The 22,459-nt window shown below is 37.6% G+C and overlaps 1 protein-coding gene across 6 annotated transcripts in view; it reads left to right on the top strand.

Annotated features, from left to right (window-relative positions):
• Window positions 1-22,459, top strand: part of tenm2a (teneurin transmembrane protein 2a) — a 309,718-nt gene that overhangs the window by 65,648 nt on the left and 221,611 nt on the right. For 5 of the 6 annotated variants that reach the window (XM_016291960.1, XM_016291962.1, XM_016291965.1 and 2 more), the window contains exons 3-4: window positions 6,090-6,131; window positions 9,645-9,920. In XM_016291960.1, the coding sequence (XP_016147446.1) occupies window positions 6,090-6,131; window positions 9,645-9,920 (318 nt within the window). The remainder of the gene's footprint in view (window positions 1-6,089; window positions 6,132-9,644; window positions 9,921-22,459) is intronic. The other variant, XM_016291963.1, reaches the window with a different exon arrangement.

Raw genomic sequence — 22,459 nt, forward strand, 5'->3', positions numbered from 1 at the left:
TAAATACAACTCAAGCTATTATACGGGTGTAATGGAGTGCCAAATGCAGACAGATGTTTCGATAAAGTTGTCACCACAAATTTACAAACTGTTAACCAGATGTCACCAATGGGACCCCAACTCGAATGGCAAAAAATATATACTCACCCTCTTAGCGCTCCCCAAGGATTTAGATCTGCTTCCTTCAGAAGGCTTCCTTCTCTGCTTCCCTTGGGGCAAGTCGTGACCTAATGGTTAGAGAGTTGGACTCGTAACCCATAGGTTGCGGGTTCGAGTCTCGTACTGGCAGGGATTGTAGGTGGGGGGAGTGAATGTACAGCGCTCTCTCCCACCTTCAATACCATGACTGAGGTGCCCTTGAGCAAGGCACTGAACCCCAACTGCTTCCCGGGCGCCGCAGCATAAATGGCTGCCCACTGCTCCGGGTGTGTGTTCACGGTGTGTGTGTTCACTGCTGTGTGTGTGCACTTTGGATGGGTTAAATGCAGAGCACAAATTCCAAGTATGGGTCACCATACTTAGCCACATGTCACGTCACTATTCACTATTCACTATTCAGGTCTTCAAACATGTCATGCTTTTGCAGCATATGTGATGGTGTTATTACCAAGGGCTTATGTCAGGTGCTTTATGAGAAACAAAATGGCTCCCAGTGGGGTCAGATCTATTTCTGCGGCCCAATTAAAAGGTGTTGAGTGGTCGTGTGGTGCAGGTGGCTCACATGGGGCAGGGCGTTTGACACTGAGGGCCCTGTTCTTGCTTAGCTGTTAACTCTATGTCCCAACATTAATGGGGGCCCTAATGATGTGCTATGCATCTTGGGAGCAAAGTATGCTGTGAAAACTCACCGGACGCCCACTGCTGAGCGTCAACCCTCTCAATTAACACCCTGCCCTTCTGAGACCACCGATGATAGCATATACCACCTACAGCGCCAGCACGCCCCACGCACTATCTGATGTCACATGGACAGGTAAGAGGCTCTGAATCAGACAGCGTGCTAGATGTGATCCTCACACGTTCAGCCAAGATGAAGCGGCTGTTTCCGCTCGGTATCTGCAGTGCTGGGAGACGTTATTTTTACCGTAGGGTGTTAAAATATTGTGCAATTTGTGTATTAAAAGTAACTAGTCGTGTCACATCTTGACATTTTATACTGAAAACATGTCTAGTTATTTTTTCTGTTGCGTTTTTGAGCACTAGTTGAGAAAGTGCTTGTGTGTTTTAAATTTAGTGCTGTCAAAATAAAAGGCATTTAATATAAAGTTAAATAAATATCCCCCCCAAAAAACATTTTTTTAGATTGAAAGTGACAGTAAAGAAATGTATAATGTTACAAAATATTTCTATTTCAAATAAATGCTGTTTTTTTTCAAACTTTGTATTCATCAAAGAACCCACAATGAAATAAAATAAAATACTTATGTATCACAGTTTCCACAAAAACAATAAACAGCATAACTGTTTTCAACATTGATAATAATAAAACAAATGTCTCTTGATCACTAATTTCTGAAGGATCATGTGACACTGAAGACTGGCATAATGATGTTGAAAAATCAGCTTTGCCATCACAGGAATAAATTAAATTTTTAAATAAATAACTGTTATTGTAAATTATAGAAATATTTTACGATAATAGTTTTTTTTAATCGAATAAGTGAAGCTTAAAGCTTAAAACAAATATATAAAAAAATATATATAAATATAAAAATAAATAAATAAATAAAATCTTACTGACCACATCCTAAATTGTGTGTGTGTGTGTGTGTGTGTGTATATATATATATATATATATATATATATATAGTAAAACTGTTTCCATTTATAAGCTTGAATCAAAAAATGTCTCAAAAATGAAAGGTTATGTGTAAGAATTATGGTGAAAATTAAAACAAAAATGAACTTGTTGCCTGTTACTTGTATCTGTGGCAGGAGCTGATTTCCCATGGAGAGCAGTATACCGTTAGTCAATTATGGAAAATCTGTATCTCTATCAAATGTAGGTGTAGCAGTCACGAGCGAATGATGGAGAACCCAACTGCGTCTCCATAGCAATATAATTATAGAGCACTGCATTAAGGAGTTGCTTGGAGAGTGACTGTTGAATAAGAGGCAAATCTAAACGGGGTGCTGACTGATTGAAGGTGTCGTGGTTGTGTATGTGCGTGAGCTGAAAAAGCGAATGGGACCTGGGTGTAGATATCTAGAGGGGATCAGAGCCAGCTGTGTCATTTCATTAATGGCACCAAAATCCCACGATCCACTTCATAGCATACCTTACCTAGAACCCATCAGGCTGACCTTGATTTATTTCCTTTCCCTCTACATACCTCCTTTTCTTTATATCAGGGTTTATTCGTCCTCATACTCTCTGTATTAACCCTGTACACTGAAAAGAAATTGATGTAGAAACCATTTTCACTTTGAAATTGTTTGTAAATTTCATTGATTACAAAGAAACGACAAGTAACTGCGGAAGTCTGTTTCTGCCAGAGGTCTTTTTATATATATTGAGTAAAACACAATTTTGTATATATAAAACACAATTTTGTGTATATATATATATATATATATATATATATATACAGTATAGTAACTCTTCCCAAAGTTTTGTTTAAAAGAGGTAAAGTTTCAATTTGTCAAGTGGCAGATTTAAATAATTTTCAGCCAGCGCTCACTTATTCTCGCAGGTTCCCACAGAGTCCCATTTCCTCAGCGCATGCCTTCAGTAACAATAATAACCATCAGCCCACAGAACATGAACAAACATGCAGCACAAAGACGCTCCCTGGAGCAGGTCCATTACCCGCCATCATCAGTAGTGGGGTGTGGGGGGTTATAGAGAGACCACAGAGAGGCATGCAGATCTAGACGCAGAAATCACATCCTTCCCCCTGCTGAAGCGGAGGTCTTTTTATATTACTCAAATGGCCAATCAGCCCCCTCTCTCAGGAAAGTCAAATGCTTCTTTCATGGGTCTGATGAAGCATAATGACCAGCGGACAATTTCCACTCTTGGGGCCTAAAATGGGATTTGAGTCAGTCCTCGGGGGCGTGTAAGGCCCGTAAATTACCTCAGTGTGTGTTCGGGCACCTGTAAAAGGCTTTAATGCAAAAAACATAGGAGAAACACACCTCCAGCCTGGATCCGAGCACTGGATGTCAAATTAGAGTCTCTAAAAGCCCCTTTTTAAGACCCTACGCAACCCCCCTGTGGTCTTCAAAATTATTGAAACTAGTTCTGAACTTTTTCTTAAGACATGTTAGACTCATTTGGAACCTAAAATGTAATGTGAAATGAAAGATGCTGGTAAGGTCACAGAAAGTCATTTCTGAGGAATTATGGATGCATGAATAGATAGATATATAGATAGAGAGATAGATCCATTACTTTAGATCAGTTGACAGGTCTTTAAATAACACCATCCACAACTGTGAATTCAGATCTGCACAGATGGCTTCTTACTCAGCTGTACATATGTGAAGTGCACACACACTGTTAATCACCGTGATAATGTATCACTTTTTTTCTCTCTCTCCGATGATCTGCCTCCTACCTTCTCTACCAGTTTTACTGTTTTATTTGCATTTATATTTACATTGATTCGCTTGGCAGATTCACCAAAGTAGCTTAAAATGCACATACTGTTGATGTAAGAGGGTAAATATGTTATACCTCATTTGCACAGATACAGCTGGAATAGCCAACATCTAAGAGCTTACGGATATGACAATCTGTTAACTAACCATATATACATTAGAGATAAAAAGTAGATTTTTTTTGTTTTGTTTTATTATGAATATGTGTATTCTAGCACTCTTCTCAGACTTCCAGAGCCCTCTTTTATATATATTTAAATATATATATATATATATATATATATATATATATATATATATATATACACAGTATATTGTGATATCGGCTGAGTTGGATGTGGTACTGTTTTCCAGCACACCATGAAAAATCATGCAAATTACCATATCGTTGACTGTTTCTACTATTCATTTCATTATTTGTTATTTTTATATGTATTTTAAGTTGTGTGCATGTGGTGATCAATTAAAATGCAGCTGTTTTTCTACTGTGATTTGAAATGTTATTGTGTTCTATACACTAGCGTTCAAAAGTTAAGAGTCAGTTAAAATAATTATTAATAACAATGTAATAAATTAGTAAATTTAAGTTTTAATTATTGATTGAAAAACACTGAAACAGAAAAAAATGTTATCTTGCACTTTCTATTCATCAAAGAATCCTGAAAAAACACAGAATGGTTTTCACAAAAAAAATAAAAAAATAATAATAATAACAATTATAATAATAAATAGCACCAAATCAGCATATTAGAATAAACAAAGACTGGAGTAATGGCTGCTGGAAATTTAGATTTGACATCACAGGAATATATTATTATTATATATTATTCATTTATTTTACTGTATTTTTGATCAAATAAATGCAGCCTTGGTGAGCATGAGAGACTCATGTCATAAACATTACAAAATCTTACCAACCCCAAACTTTTGTAATGATATTTTATGTGCAATGTACGTTCGGTCGAAAATTGTATTAACATCTCATTTACATTCTGTACATACATCCATTCTGTAAATTACCATTAAAACAATTAAAAATGTAGATCAAACTATATCATGGGTTTGTGCACAAGTGGCAGTTTTATTTCGGCAATTTTGTTGTGAAATATGAAAGATGTGACCTGTAAATAGTATATCTTCAGATGATGTTGCTGGTAAACATTAGTTCATTATTAAAACTATTAAAAATGTTTTTGACGACTACAGAACAAGGACAACTTGTTTTACTGCTTCAGAGACCATTGACTTTGCTAGCTGCAGGAAGTAGTTTAGTAACCTCAGCAAATGCGTGACATGTAAGAATTGAGTTCTACTCTTTGAAGACCACTGTCAGGAGAAGATTGAGCACAGGAAATAGAAAGCCAGAGGTCAAGAATATATGGATCGGGGTAGCTCTTACTGCAGTCATTGTAAGCACAGGTGAAGTGAAGTGTGTGCAATGAAGAAACAGACATGGTCCCTGATCAGAGGAGCTTATGAGAGACATAAAGTCCAGATCTTCAGAGGTAATGAAATGTGCATAATTGAGTAAATAACCCACAGGAGGATAGGAGTTCTCATGCTGCAAAAAGAACTGCATCCACCAGCCAATGTAAAAATCTTAACATCTGAAGTGTTCAAGAAACAAGAATGAAATACACACACACACGCATACAAGTATGTTGCATTTTGAAGAACTTTAAAAGAACATATTGAAGTTATGAGACATTTTGATGACATTACACGGTTTTGAAGATGGTGGGTTTGTTTTTGCAGCCTCTCTCTGTGAAAGACCACCTCCTTTGGGAGTTGTGATTTCGACAGGCTTGAGTGTGTTTTTGGGATTGGTCCCCACTCCGGGAATGATTCCCAGTTTGAGAAAAAGATGCCCATTCTTTTGGTTTACTATGGTATTTTTCCATCTGGCTGTACTAGAAATTTGTAAACATAAGAAGGGAACAAGATGGTCTGTTTCTTCACAGTCTGCAGATATCCATCAAATGTTTATAAACGTCTTCATGCATATGCTATCTATCTATCTATCTATCTATCTATCTATCTATCTGTCTATCTGTCTGTCTGTCTGTCTGTCTGTCTGTCTGTCTGTCTGTCTGTCTGTCTGTCTGTCTATCTATTATTATTATTTGATATCGGATTTAATGGCATTTAATGGTAATTACTTAAATACTTTTTGAGCCACTGTACATTTGTTCATGAAAATATAAGGGGGAACAAATAGTCTCTCTTACCTGCATACTCAAAAATGCTACATAAACACACATACAAACCTAGGAATAACATTTTTGTGGTTTTCTATTTTATGCAAACCTGTTTTTTTTTTTTATATACTTTTATGAAAAGCAATAATAAACACTCTACAGTGGGAAAACCTATTTGTGAGATGCTGGAAGAAATGTTAGCAGTGCAGTATGTGATAAATGTATCAGGTTAAACGCGAGTTTGTTGGGTATTAAAGATGGTGTTTTGTCTTGTTGTTGCCCTCGCAGAGTACATGGATCTCTCCCCATTCCTGAGCTACTTCATGTCAGGTACAGTACGGTCGGACTAGACTGATAGCAGTACTAGTTGTGTTTGTAGCATTACTAGTAGCATAGAAAAGTCCAGAGTTATTTTGTAGCTGTGTAGTTATATTAGTTGTTGTAAATGTGTCCAGTTCTCACAGCATACAAATTAAGTCATTTTGAAAAGAATAATTATCTTTGAGGTTAGGGGTGCTCCGATCAGGATTTTTGAGGCCGATCACTGATCGCCGATCACAGAAAGCAGTATCTGCCGATCCGATCACCGATACCGATATTTTTAAAGCCTTCTTTTTTTCATGTAGAATTATTTATAGTGATGATCCAGTCAAGATTTTTAGACATTTATTCAGGGCCTGAATTTTTGCATTTAAATCTTTATTACAAGCAATCCTGTGGTTCATAAAGAACTTTAATTAAGAACTTTAAAATTATTGCCTTGTTTATCTAAAAGTGCTCTTTTCCTTTAAACCTAGCCAAAAAGCCATAGCCTATGTGTTGACTGTGAAACACAGTAGACTTTAATTATATGCATTTATGGTGTAATTACTACATTTTTGTGTCAATGCATGATCATATTTACCGCAAACAATGCGCTGTTACTTTAATTCAGCGCGTGAGGCGCAGCAAAAATAGACTCGGTGCGGAAACGATCTCTGCACTGCAGACGCACCGCTCCTAAACGCACTGCCAGACCGCAACTGTGTGTGCAGTGTGCACGGTTTAATCCGTTAACATGAGCACAGAAAAAATACGCACCACATACGCACTGCAAACAAAGTAATGTGAACCTGGTGTTATGTGTGTGCGCTGCGAGTGTGCACGAGTGCACGGTCTCCAGGAGAGCACGCAAGCATTGAATGGTTTAAACACTGGCAAGAATTTAAAAAAAAAAGCAATTTATAAGCTTTAGTGATGGTGTGATACTGCCTTGATGCAAGTGACAATTCCTGTGTCAACTGTGCAGCATGCAGCTCACTTATAGTGCAGACGCGATGTGATTTGAAGACATTTGCATTTTGAGAGAGAAAGAGCGCGCGCGTGGTGATTCACTCACGCCCTTTGTGAAATTATGTCAAGTCAAGTCACCTTTATTTATATAGCGCTTTTAACAATACAGATTGTGTCAAAGCAACTGAACAGCATTAATTAGGAAAATAGTGTGTCAATTGTCTCACAGAAACTTTTTCAAATGACGTTATAAGTTATTTAATGAAGAAATATGAATTGTACCTCACCTAAAGCATTATAATTATTTCACTCGCGCCGGACAGAGACTGAGACGGCGCCGCTGCATGTCATGCCAAACCTCTCACGTGACGGCAGGCGCGTCATCAGCTTGAGATCGGTTTTATGAGATCTGCCTTTTTAGAGATCGCCGATCAATCATCCCAAAGCAATTATCGGCCGATTGTGAGCGGTAGCCGATCAATCGGAGCACCCCTATTCGAGGTACTACAATCAGAAGTGTTTTATGTCCACCCACCACATAGTCAGGAATAAAGCAACTATGAAGGTCGCTTGATTTTTACAGTATCAATCCCCGCCGCTGTGAAGATTCCTGTCTTAAAGAGTGTTAATTAATGAAATTGCTTCTTCATTTACAGCTGATTGGAGGGCATGCATTGACTCTTTTAATTACTGGAGAGAAGAAATTGGTTGTTCATGCCTTATTCTTTAATTGTTTTCCCACAGCCAGTCCTTAATTGAGACTCCGTTGTGTTTATTGATTCAGTTTGATGTGCTTTAATTTAATTTGGATGATGTGCTACACACACACACACACACACACACACACATATATATATATATAAGGGGCAGAGCCATCATTTCAGAAGTGAGGGGGACAGAAATGTTATATATATAAAAAAAATGTATAAATTATACACACACACACACACACACACATATATAAAACATTACAATATAACGTTTCTGTAATCTATATAACCTACCAGTCAAAAGTTTTTGAACAGTAAGATTTTTAATGTTTTATAAAGAAGTCTCTTCTCACCAAGCCAGCATTTATTTGATCCAAAGTACAGCAAAAGCAGTAATGTTGTGAAATATTTTTACTATTTAAAATAACTGCTTTCTATTTGAATATATTTTAAATGATTTATGTGATCAAAGCTGAATTTTCAGCATTATTACTGCAGTCTTCACTGTCACATGATCTTCAGAAATCATTCTAATATGCTGATTTGCTGCTCAAAAAACATTTTTTAATTATTATTATTAATGTTTTTTGAGCAGCAAATCAGAATATCAGAATGATTTCTGAAGGATCGTGTGACTTGAGTAATGATGCAAAATATTTAGCTTTGAAATCACTATAAATTACATTTTAAAATATATTCAAATAGAAAACAGTTATTTGAAATAGCCTAGTAAAAATATTTCAAAATTGCCCCCCTTTGCTTTGTGAGTCTCTGCCTTAATATAGTTTGAATGTTCAATTCAGTTCTATTCAATTTATTTGTAAAGCGGTTTTCACAGTACATACTTCCAAAGCAGCTTTACAAAGAATAGTGCCTTAAAACATCCAGAGAAAACATTGGAAAAACTCACAATTATCTGAAGAGAGTGTTTGTGTATATACTGTCTATATACTGTAGACAGAGAGAGAGAGAAAGAGCAAGAATTAAACTGGCAAGAATTAAAAATTAAAAAATGCAATTTATAAACTTTAGTGACGATGTGACACTGCCTCGATGCAAGTGACTATTCCTGTGTCAACTGTGCAGCATGTACATAACATTTGTTTTAAACATGCCATTGGACTTTGTGTAAAAGACTTTGAGGCTGAAAATTATTTGATAAATGAATTAGTGATCATTACTTCATGATATATTGTAACAATACAACTCTGCATTTAGACTTTGCTTAACACATGCATGCATTTTGGACTTTTTATTTATTTCTTCAAATACTTTTGAAAGTATAAATAAATTGTTAAGAGTAAAAAGCACTCATAGCTCCTCCTTTGTGTTTAGAAAAAGCAGCAGATCATTGTCGAACATTCATACCGATACCACTGACATCTCACGATTTGGGATACCACAGCAAAAACTCATATGCTAAATAATACTCCTTTTTTTAAACTGTTCAATATTATTACAAATTTAACCAAAAACCAAGTAAATTAAAAGTAATGAGTTGTTTTCAATTTTTATTATTATTATTATTTTTTATTTTTTTCTTGCCAGTATTGTTGTTTGATCACTATTAATGCTGTAATTCTCTTCTTGTATCATATGTGTTTTGTTTTAGTATCAAGTCGTTGCCAAAGTATGGTACAGTCATGATATCCTGTGTTTTATGTCCTGCCAAGTGATGCTATTAGAAAGCCTGTATGCACTGTCTAAAAATAGTTCATTAGTTTAGTTGTTTAAATTTCTTGATTAGTATAGCTGCTGTGTGTAAATGACTTTTTTCACAGGATGAATCACAGCCTCCTCAGGCCATTCCCTCCATATGCATCGACGACTGACAGGTTGTGCTTTGTTTTTACCACTTTAGGGAACTTTACTCTAGCCGAGCTGGGCATTTGTGAACCGGCCCCGCATCAGAACGCGTACTGCCCAGACATCGGCCTCTTGCAGCGCGGCTACTCTCTGAGTGCCAGCTCCGACGCGGACTCCGACCCAGAGGGCACGATCTCACCGGAGCGAGCCATCCAGCTGTGGGCCGGCCACGACATCAAGTCCCGCCGCAGCTCTGGCCTCTCCAGCCGGGAGAACTCAGCTCTTACCCTCACCGACTCTGAGAACGAGAACAAGTCTGACGACGAATCAGGTGAGAGATAGCATGCGAGAATTAGCAGAGCAAAGAGTGAGTATCGTGTTTACGAGAAACCGAGGGTGTGACAGAAAAGGCGTTTAGAGTGTAAGGTCTAAAAAAAAAGTTGAAACGTGATAAACATTCACTTTTATTTGTTCGACTCGTTTAGAGCTGAATGAATTTCATTTTGCGTTGCTCTTACCTGGGTGTCACTGTGCTATACTTTTGAAAGTATAAATAAATTGTTAAGAGTAAAAAGCACTCATAGCTCCTCCTTTGTGTCTAGAAAAAGCAGCAGATCATTGTCGAACATTCATACCGATACCACTGACATCTCACGATTTGGGATACCACAGCAAAAACTCATATGCTAAATAATACTCCTTTTTTAAAACTGTTCAATATTATTACAAATTTAACCAAAAACCAAGTAAATTAAAAGTAATGAGTTGTTTTCAATTTTTATTGTTATTATTATTATTATTTTTATTTTTTTTCTTGCCAGTATTGTTGTTTGATCACTATTAATGCTGTAATTCTCTTCTGGTATCATGTGTGTTTTGTTTTAGTATCAAGTCGTTGCCAAAATATGGTACAGTCATGATATCCTGTGTTTTATGTCCTGCCAAGTGATGCTATTAGAAAGGCTGTATGCACTGTCTAAAAATAGTTCATTAGTTTAGTTAGTTAACTTTCTTGATTAGTATAGCTGCAGTGTGTAGTGTGTGTGTGTAAATGACTTTCTTCACAGGATGAATCACAGCCGCCTCAGGCCATTCCCTCCATATGCATCGACGACTGACAGGTTGTGCTTTGTTTTTACCACTTTAGGGAACTTTACTCTAGCTGTTTCTGCCATATGAAATGTAGAAAATATGAGTTCGGCATGCTGTTCTTGTAATTCAGTATGTGATTTGTATACTAGCATACTACTTTTGCTATTTCTGTCATATAAAAGGTAGAAAATATCCATTTGGCATGCTATTCTTGTAATTTGGTATGCATTTGGCATACTAGCATAACACTCTTACTATGTCTGCCATATACTGTAAATACATAGTGTTATGCTATTATGAATTCAGCCAATCTTAACTGTTTAATTGAACGAATGTTTCATGCATCTTATTCATGACAGAGGCTAACATATGCCTAAAATCAGGCTGCTAAGAGCCTATCAAAATTCAGATGGTGGTATTTTAAATTTTGATTGAGCAGTCATCGTGGCGGTCTACATATAAGTACAGTGATTCTATAAGTATTATTTTGCCCAGAATTGGCCTTATGCATCCATTAGACCTATTATGTTCACCACACATGTTCTTGGATTGTTGCTTGTGGCTATATATATATATATATATATATATATATATATATATATATATATATATATATATACATATACATATACATATGAAAAACTTACATGAAAAACTAGATAGGGCGTGATTGATACTTCTGTGAGTCTGTGCTTGAGAAAATCAAGCTTTCTTGCAGCTGAACTGAATTAGAAGCGGGATATTGCTTTGTGTGGATGTGTTCTCACAAGGAAGAAAGCGTATGTTCAAAATAGAAGCAAGTAAAACGCTTTTAAGCCTCACCCCTATCTTTGCCCCTTATCTTTTTTCTTTCACATTTTTTGTGCATGCTGATGCACTTCAATATACTTCTCTCTCTCATATTCCTCTTTTGCCTTGTTATAAGGATGTGTCAGCAGCACCAATCACTTTGAAAGACAGGTGTCACTCACAAAGGGAGAGCGAATGGGGTCAGAAGAAAATTTTCATCCATTATCACCCTCCGTCTGCCTCTTTCCAAATACTCTCCCAGACGTAAAAGCGGCTTTCAAAGTCTACCACCCGCTTTGACTAAAAACATCCATTTGTGCTTTTGAGATGTTCGGTCTAGACATGGGCATACTAGTCAATATCTGATTGGGCACAGAGTCAGAAGTTGTTGAGATAAAAATAGCAGTCGCTCTTCAAGGTTCTTCAGACAAGCAGCTTTTAGCGAAGATTGAGCATCACTGAGCTTTAATTATTTGTTTAGTGTTATTTAATGTCTGTTAAAATTAATACAAGTTATTCCACTGTGATGCATAAGGTTTATTGTGAAGAAATATACAAAACCTCTTTTTGAATTTAAATTAAAGCCAGTTTTAACTTATTCAGTATGTGATTTTGCAAGACATGTAGGGAGGTTGTAAAATACACACCATGAAATAAATAATGCAGCATTTTATTCACTATTCATCAAGTCTGAGAATTGTGCCATATAGAAGTAAAAAATACATATAAAAAGAAATAATCAATCCACTGGATGTGCAATATACATTACCGTCTTAGTATCTTATGCTCACCAAAACTACAAATCAAAACTATAGTAAAAAACAGTAATATTGTGAAATTGTATTATATATTTAATATATTTTAGGATATTCCTGTGATGGCAAAGCTGAAGTTTTTGCAGCCATTACTCCAGTCTGCAGTCTGAAAAAAGGCATTGGTGCGTATAAATAACAATATCTGAAATTTAATCAAATTTAAAAACAGACATGTTTTATTGCATATCACAATGTGGTAACATGTCTCATTAGATCGTCTATAGTGATCTTATTTATACAAAATCATCATTACATCAAAGTTGATGTATTTTTTTGCAGCGGCTGCAGTGTGGAAATTAAAACTTGTCATTTGATACAGTGTGATACGGATCAGTCAGGGGCTTGTTGCATAAACTACTTAAACACTATAGCCTTGTTCAGTCCAAATCCAATTGTTGTGCATACTGTATCTGTTTGGAACGGCAAATTATCACATGAAATGCGATTTTTGAAAATCCGTTTTAAGTTACATTCATATGGGGTTTGAAATCATATTCAAATCACATTTCTGGAAATCTGTTTCAGTCTGACTGCTTCGAATGGATTTTGCGCCACAAAAAACCTAAACATGTCAGACATTGCTGAAGGAAACATGCTGAAAGTCATTGCAGAAACAAAGTTGTTGTTGTGAAGTGCAGGTTGTGCAGAAAATAACAATATGCTGCTAGTCCGCCTGCTCTGCACACCTCTTTGAATTCTGAGACCAGCGTAGAGAATAATGCTGTGCATACCAGCCTCCCTCGTTTCTGCTGCTGCTGGTAGTCCTACACATTGTCATGTTGTTAGACAACATCTGGATTGCCAACCCTTCCATGCTGTTGCTGTTTTTTGACGTAGACATACCAACACCTCATTGCCATAGAAACTTATGCAGCCAGCCCAAGTCTTATCATGATGACTGTGATTTGTGAAGTATCATAATGAGTTAATGTCAAATCCTGACTGTCTCCAGATAGTGAAGGTCTAAGGATTCCCGAATCTCCGCTAGCCTTTTAGAAATGGTATGTTTCAACAAATGCAAACCACTTTTTTGGTAATTTTTACAGTAGTTCAATTTTAAAGAAACAATAAAGGGATATTTCACCCAAAAATGAAAAATTATGTCGTTATTTACTCACCCTCATGTTGTTCCAAATCCGTAAGACCTTTGTTCATCTTCGGAACACAAATTAAGATATTTTTGATGGAATCCGAGAGCTTTCTGACCCTGCATAGACAGCAATGTAACTACCATGTTCAAGGTTCAGAAAATTAGTAAGAATATTGTTAAAATAGTCCATGAGACATCAGTGGTTCAACCTTAATTTACAAGCAGAGGAATGCACATGCGTGTACTCTCGTGAATGTGCGTTGAAGACTGACATGAAAGAGAAGAAATCTTTGAATAAAGTCGTTATTTTTGTTTTCTTTGCTCACAAAAAGTATTCTCGTAGCTTCATAAAATTACTGTTAAACCACTGATGTCACATGGACTATTTTAACGATGTCTTTACTACCTTAATGGGCCTTGAACATAGTAGTTGCGTTGCGGTCTATGCAGGGTCAGAAAGCTCTTGGATTTTATCAAAAATATCTTAATTTGTGTCTTACGGGTTTTCTAGGAAGTGTCTTCACCAAGCATTTGTTGTTAACAGTAATTTAGTATAGCACATTATTCACCACCATAACAAAAGCATCCTTCATACTGTAACTTCATTCATGCTGCACACACTATCAGATAGTTTCAACTCATCCCCTTTAAAAGAGTCAATAGTAAATTAAAGAGTTTGATTCCCTCTGGGACGGATAAAACAAACCCTTATTCGACTCTTGCTGCTTATCGATGGCGTCTCTTCCATGTTATCCTCCTAGAATATTCTCCTCACTACTTTTTGATGCCAGGTGAGGTGCACGGGGAGCTTGATAATGAGGCCAGGTGATTGTCTTATTAAGCAGGCTGGATGACTGGAAGCCTCTTCAATTTGAGTGACTGATTAATGCCCACATGCTACAGTTCCCAGAGCAAAGAGTCCGTGATCTTTACGTGTCTGGGGCTCCATTACGCTGCATGGGTGCTGTCATTTCCTGCTTCTGTCTCTGTAGTATTTAACTCCAGTATTTCAAGTGAATACAGCCGTTCATGGAGGTGCGAAGTGGTGGCCTGCCGTCCAGATGAGGTTGTCTGTCATTGCTGCACTCTGCAGCATGTTTGTTTGCATAAGTATTTGTACTCCAGCCAGATAAGAAATTATCCCATCATTCGGTTGCAGTCCCATGCGAGTTGCGTTTGGCAGCGGTTCGGCGATCAGCGTTTCGCATCACGTTCGCTAAACAAAGCCACCTTGGTGCCCCATGCTGCGAGAAGAGTGGGCGGCTTTTGTTTGCAGGATTATTTGTATTCTCCCACACTGATCTGCGTCACTAAGCATTTAAGAAGCTTTGTTGGGGACTCTGAAAAATTGTGTTTTCTTCTTGATGATTTCTTCGTTTTCTGTTACAAGACATTTATGATAATTAAGTTTGAAGCTTAAATGTTTCCCTGCTGTGTAGGAGGCCCATGACCATAGACGTGCAGCACATAATAGAGAGGATTGTGGGACTGACCATTACGTTTCATTATTACAATAAGTGCAATTGTTTTCCTTTTTTTATCAGCTCCAGTTACTCTAAATGAATAACCATGAATCATGCTTAGGTTAATGCGAATTTTGCAACGACGTGGGGGCGGACTCACATTACACCAACAAGATTGAACCGAACCGATCGTGGCCCTTTTTGCAGACGTGTAGCGCGAGTGAGATTTGTGCCGAAGATTATGGTATGAATAAGGCTCTCTGCAAATAACTGCAATCAATCCTGTAATGGGAGCATCAGGGGAGGTCTCGTTAATAAGGAAGAAAAGAGCATCAGTAGAAGAAGAGAGAAATCAAAGTTGCATGCTGGGATATTCATATGTTAGAGAGGAGACTGGAATTATTTGATACTCGCTGAAATTAGTTGACTGCATGTGGGCTAAAGGAACTCCATACAAATGCATGAAGGGGTTTGTGTGTTTGCGGGATGTGTTTAATGAATATTTCGCTATTTTGCATGCGCTGCTGAAAAAGGATGCTGATTGGTGGGAGAGCTGTGGAATTGTGCCAGAATATATTTCTTGAAATAATGTTTCAACTTTCTTGTAGGTGGGCTCAAATTGGGAGTTTTATTGCACAACTAATGGCCCTTGATGAAACGTATCAGCAGCACATAATAGAGAGGATTGTGGGACTGACCATTACGTTTCATTATTACAATAAGTGCAATTGTTTTCCTTTTTTTATCAGCTCCAGTTACTCTAAATGAATAACCATGAATCATGCTTAGGTCAATGCGAATTTTGCAACGACGTGGGGGCGGACTCGCATTACACCAACAAGATTGAACCGAACCGATCGTGGCCCTTTTTGCAGACTTGTAGCGCTAGTGAGATTTGTGCCGAAGATTATGGTATGAATAAGGCTCTCTGCAAATAACTGCAATCAATCCTGTAATGGGAGCATCAGGGGAGGTCTCGTTAATAAGGAAGAAAAGAGCATCAGTAGAAGAAGAGAGAAATCAAAGTTGCATGCTGGGATATTCATATGTTAGAGAGGAGACTGGAATTATTTGATACTCGCTGAAATGAGTTGACTGCATGTGGGCTAAAGGAACTCCATACAAATGCATGAAGGGGTTTGTGTGTTTGCGGGATGTGTTTAATGAATATTTCGCTATTTTGCATGCGCTGCTGAAAAAGGATGCTGATTGGTGGGAGAGCTGTGGAATTGTGCCAGAATATATTTCTTGAAATAATGTTTCAACTTTCTTTGAGGTGGACTCAAATTGAGAGTTATTGCACAACTAATGACCCTTGATGAAACGTATCAGCTTTCGAAAATGATTTCTTACACACATTGACTAATGGAAGGGCCACTCCAAGTTAAGTACCAACTACTCATGAACTTCAATTCAATTCTGCTTTTTCCTCGCCGTATTGTCCTTTGCCATTTACAAATGTTTAACCTCTTATCTAACACTAAATAGAAACAAGAAGTCAATAAACAACATTCAGATTTTCATATGGCCGGTGGTTGACAGTGAAGTGGATAAAATCATTTGTGAAGAAGCCTCTCTCTTTTCTGTCAGAACTGAGGTTGAGTAAAAGCTTTTTGTGAATCTCCACAAAGGTCATATCGACCTCCTCCACTAAAGTTTTAAAGAAGGGAAATGTCATAGACTTGTTTGATGGAAGGTAAACACACTCACACATTTGTGCCAGACAAAAAGGTATGCAGATGGCATGTTACCACAATAGTATTAGTTTCGTATACAGTTGTATTATTTTAAATTACCACTATTATAATATAATATAATATAATATAACTACTGTAAAATTACTATTAATTTAATACCATTAATTAGACCCCCCCCAAATTAAAATAAATAAATAAACCCTGTCAAAAGTATTATTTATTTATTTTATTAAGTGAAAAATGGTTGGGTGCACTTTTAACACAAAAAATGTAGTTTGAAGTGTGTGATTTTTATTTTCATTTTTTTTGCAAACCTCATCAACAACCCTGAACAAATAAAGTGACAAGCTGCTGTGCTTTTCATTTTCCCAACATTACGGTCAGCCAGCAGACGTGCTCATAAAAATCTGTATATTGTCGCCATTCGTAGGTGAAAGGAGCACACTTGTAAATTTCTGCGGCAGAGTACACGCCTCGCATCCGAATTACACTGATCTCAGCGAAGAATGATTAAAACATGCATGAGATGATATAAGAGTCGGCGTGGATATTGATTCAAGCATTAAATATTCCTGCCTTTTACAACTCTCCCTTGAGAGGTCTCCTTCAGTCCTCTTCCTGCTTTCCATAGAATATTGGAGTCAAGATTGCCATTGCTGGGTTCATTACATTGCAGCTTTAGTTAATGAAACAGACCCAGGCCGACGCAGGGGCCCTTTATGTGCGCCGATCAATCGGGCCCCAGTAAATCTAAGCTTAACCGTCCTCTCTCATCTCAATGCTGTGTAGATTTTTCTGCTACCCACTGGCCAACCATCAGACACCAAAATATATCATAAAAGGGGGTGAAGATGGAAGTTATATTTAGCTGCCTGACCTTTCTGAGGTGAACATCTGTCTGTCACCCTACAGTCTTTGTGTGTGTGCTGTACTGATTGTTATTTACTGTCGACAAAGCTGGTTCTAATGTCAACTCGGGGTGCTCTGTTAGTCGAGCCTGTGACACACACACACACACACACACACACTGGCTAATAGATGCTTGGAAGCACAAAGACACATCATATTTAGGGATCTTGCAATTTGAAAAGACCTTCCCACCTCCCTGTGCTTTATATGAAAATTCATGCCCAATCAACATGTCTCACTTATAGACTTTAAATGCTGGTTCTCATCTTTATGTCTCTCTCTATTTATCTTAAAAATAGAAAACGCACACATACACACACATACGCTTTCACTGCTCCTGCTGAGTTGTGTTGAAGGGAGCAAAACAATAGTGATTTCAAAAACCGACAATTTCCATCGCTATCTGAACAGTATGTGGCCTCTGCCGCACCTACATCAGTGCAGCCAGGAATGATTGTGAATGCCACATGAAGACTTTTATTGTAAAGCCTGTGTTATACTTTCCGCGTGAGCATTCCGGACGCGTACACAGACAGCGCAGACACTGACTACTTGTATTTATACTACCGAAAGCATACCCTGATGGTCCGCTCCGCAGACGTGTTCTGTACATGCATTGTAGATCGACTTGAACAATAAACAAACATGTGAACAAACAATTGCCCAGAGTTATTGCACATCTGGCTGTCTTTATATTGTTTTATCGATGGATTGTACAAGTTCGAGTAGCAACGGGCTTCTTCACACAGCCTGTGCATGCGCAGTAACCCTACTGACGGTCACAAAAAATGGGAGGCACATGGATATCCACGCAGAGCCTTCGCGCACACTCTCCGATGACGATTTTTACGTCACGCATACCATAGCGGACCCGAGCGGACGCAGAAAGTCTAACACAGGCTTTACAAATAATGCTGGGATACAAAATAAAAAAAGCTGTGCGTGCGTTTTCTTCTAACACTTTTTCTTTCTTTCCCTTTTTCTATTTTTTTGAAATACACAAAGTCTGTGTTAATTTGTCAGACATGACCACGCACTGTAGAAACAGAAGTTTGATTGTGGGAGTGCAGTGTTCAGCTACTAGGCTGATTACTTTGTGGAACATTTGATGTCTACAATGTGCTCTAATTCGCTGTTGTAATGGAAGTCATCAGTGCTAATTCTCAGCTTTGATTTTCGACAAAAGATGGTGATTTAGCATTGCCCTGGGTTTCTCAGACACCTGATGTTCTCTTCTCAGACTTGAAAGCAATTTTATTATACTAGTAAAAGACAAGATGAAACATTTACAATTGCTGTGGTTATAATTATATTTGTATTGATGCAGTGATCATTTGTCTGTCCATATTTATACGTGTGTGTGTGTGTGTGTGTGTGTGTGTGTGTGTGAATTAAGTTATATAGCCTTTAAATTCAAAATAGTTGATAGCAAAAAATGCCTCATATGTGTTTTTGCCTTAAATTGACATCATATGGTATAGTTCAGCAGTAGCAAGAGTGCAGTTTTTCTCCAGAATATCTGTTCAATTACTGTTCAATCATGATAATGATGCGTTACTAAAAGAATCCATGTATTTGAGTTAATGATTCAGTGAGCCATTCATACAGTCACTTGCTTCTTTCTGAATGAATCAGCCATTTGAACAAATCGGTTGAATGAATGAATGACTGAATGATTCACTCATTAAGACATTAATATTTAAAGTTAAATTTTTTCAAAGTTCAGTATTTAATTAAAGCCCACTAATGGCCATTTTAAACCCATTAATCGTATAGCATTATTTATGCAATTCTAATTGTAGTGTAAAATTAGCACCTCTAAAAAGTGTATACAGTATGTACTGTATGTATGTAACACAGATGCATTTTACTTGGCTAAATGTTTTCTGCAATTGACTTTTTATCTCTAAAGGATACATTTGCTACCTTAGATTTAGGCTCATTCAAGATATGTTAAAAGGAACCATAATTTTGTTAATTTGCCTATGGTTTTGAACAGTTGTTGTTGAGTATGCAGCACAAAGAACGCCAGATTTTGGGACAGACATTTTGATACCACTGGTTAATATTTATTTATTTTTCAGAATAGCATGCACCGATGAATAATAAAGCCCAATACGACCAGGATTGATGTTGATTTCTGGTTGCATTTTTCCTGAGCGCAAAGTCACAGTCAATGTTGAGTGTGTCCCCCTACTCTTTTCATGTTTAATTTGGAACACCAACATAATATTCACTGTATTTCCCTTTCTTCCCACAATTTTATCCAATGTTATCAATCCAGAGTCAGTGAGTGTAACAGAGCGGCATACAGCAGCGAAGGCAGGCCTCCTGGGGCTGGAGCCAATGCGATTCGTGTTTGGGTCTAAATAAGTTGATTGAGTTTGCTGGTGACAATGTATAGTGCGAAGGACTCTAATGTTGTTAGAGAATTAGTGCCTCATGAGGAATTGTGCGATGGAGCGGCTCTGACAGCCCCATGCTGGTTTACTCTTAGCTGTGCAGTTTATACTCATTTAAACGCCAAGGACTTTTCACTTTTGTTTAAGGCATTTATTCCTGCCCCTGCGTGACAGCATGGCTCACTGTTGAATGGTAAAAAAGCCCCGTATGTTTGGATGAAACTTCAGCGTTGCTCAAACGAATCAGTTTGCGGAGTTCTCCGCCTGCATGCTGGGTTTCTTAGCATTGCATTTTTGGGATATTGAAGGGTCCCGTATTTCCACAGGGGTCCAGAAGAAGCCAGACTGGAGGAGAGCCAAATTCTCCTCTCGTCAGAGTCAGCGAGCGGCACTCCACTGAGCGCTCCCTATAACAGAGCAATAACAGCAGACAGGACAAATCCAGCAATGAATACAACTGCGTTTCTGACTCAATAAAGACACAGAAGAGACAACTCTGGATTTGAGCCTGCAGGGCTGAAGATATTAAACATGCAGAGCACTTTTTAATGTGTTGGCTTGAGCTGCCATCATTCAGTGAAGGGGATTATTGATCCTGGCTGCCATTTCTTTCCTCAGTCACTTCATAAAGAATCGGATGACTGGGGAGGGACCGCTGGGTGTGGCATCCTCCTTCTCTTTTCTCCATTACTTTACCTCCTGATGGCATCGATCTCCAGGCTGGCCTCCTCTCCAGAGAGCTGCCGGAGCATCTCTCTGGGCTAGGCTAGCTGTTATTACAAACCTCACCCTTTATAAATGTGCAGTTCCTCTCTGGAACGACCGTCTGACCAAGCTCTAACCAAAGGCACACAAAAGAGGAAAAGAGATTATTGATTATTTGAACATCACAAGGATTGTTAGCTGAACAAACATAGAGGTAGCGATAGTTGGGAGGGAGAACCTTCTATGAAAGACAAAACATTTTCAAGTTTAATATCAAAACAATTCTGCTGCTCATGCAATGACAAAAGAATGTAGAATTAGTCACAGTTCCTGTATTTCCTATATGCAGCTTTTTCTATTCTCATGCCACACACAATGGTTTATGTAGGTTTTTCTTTTCTCTATTAGTGAAATGACAAACAGAAGATGTTGTGCCTTTAAAGCTAAGATGATGTTGTCTAACAGTTAAGAAACAAAGTATTTATCTTGTCAACTAGGCTACAACTTAAATTTAAATTCAAAACATACTCAATGTTAAGGTTAAAGTAATGCATACATCTTGTTAACTTTTGTTGACTTCTATCATAAAGAAGTTAACAGCAAACAACAAGAACTACTGTTTTTCTTTTCTTTTTACTTCATAAATAATTTGTACACACACACACACACACATATATATATATATATATAGAGAGAGAGAGAGAGAGTTTGAAAGGCATGAAACAAACACATCAAGTTGTGGCATATATATATACACTGCATTTCTTGAGCGATATTGCCTTATGCTGTGGATATTACTGAGGTGAGGTAAGAGGGTTCTGCTATGATTTCTGCTCTCGGTCGTGGTGTTGTGCTCAGTGAGAGCAGGACTCTCATTCGTCCATGTCCTCTACTGGAGCAGTGGGCCGCACCCTCACTTTCATCCTTTCAGCATCCTGTTTCTAATAAATGTGCAAATCACATCAGTTTGTGAACTCAGGAGCTTGTGCTCATCAAGGTCACTCTATGGCCATGTTGATGGCAGCTTGGGGGCGGAGAAAGAGAATAGAAAAGACAACCTTTCCTTAGAGACAAAAGCAGTGTGGTGTCTTTTCCCCTGCTGTGGGCAAGTGGATGCAAATGCATTTGAGGAAAGGCTGTAAATACAGACTTTCTATGTGGAAGTAACCTTGACCATTATGTTTTAATGTACAGTACTCTACTATGTAGTGTTGTCACTGTACCAAAATTTCAGTATTCAGTTCCAATACCAGTGAAAATCCACAGTTCTCTGTATCAATTTCAGTACCAAAGCAAAACACAAAAACATGCTAATTAAAAAATGTGACTATACTTTCATTTAATCCAAACTGTGTACATATTTAATTTTAAAGGGCTTTTAAAACCTTCTAGAGTTATTCAGCCAAGAATAACAACTATCTAATTTAGCTAAAAAAAAAAAAGCCCAGACCTGCTTTTCTGACTGATATGACACAAACAATGTTAACCATTTGTACATTCTCTAACACGCATATTTTAGATTCACAATTAATTTATAAGCCTCTGGTGTGTAAAAATAGTAAATATCATCATGTCCTGCTGTTTTTTTACCCTAATAAAAGTTATAGGAGCATTAAATAGTTAATAAAGAAACTTCATTCTAATGCTCATTATATTAGCCTTAGCCGCGCTTATGCTAACGATGAACTACTCTAATAACAGCGGTTCGTTTCAATCCGACACTCAAATTAAAATACTGAATAATATTCATAACAGAAGCAGTGTTTCCCACAGACTTGCACTCTATTTGTGGCAGCATATATATGCAAATTCATTCTCTGCCAGCAGGAGGCACTTGTAGAGCAGGAGAGATCGAAATTTCCTCGGTAATGCTGTAATCAAATAAGCGCTGCGCTCACAAACGCTGCT

Source organism: Sinocyclocheilus grahami, unplaced genomic scaffold, assembly GCF_001515645.1.
Source record: "Sinocyclocheilus grahami isolate Dianchi unplaced genomic scaffold, SAMN03320097.WGS_v1.1 scaffold279.1, whole genome shotgun sequence".
Classification (NCBI taxonomy): domain Eukaryota; kingdom Metazoa; phylum Chordata; class Actinopteri; order Cypriniformes; family Cyprinidae; genus Sinocyclocheilus; species Sinocyclocheilus grahami.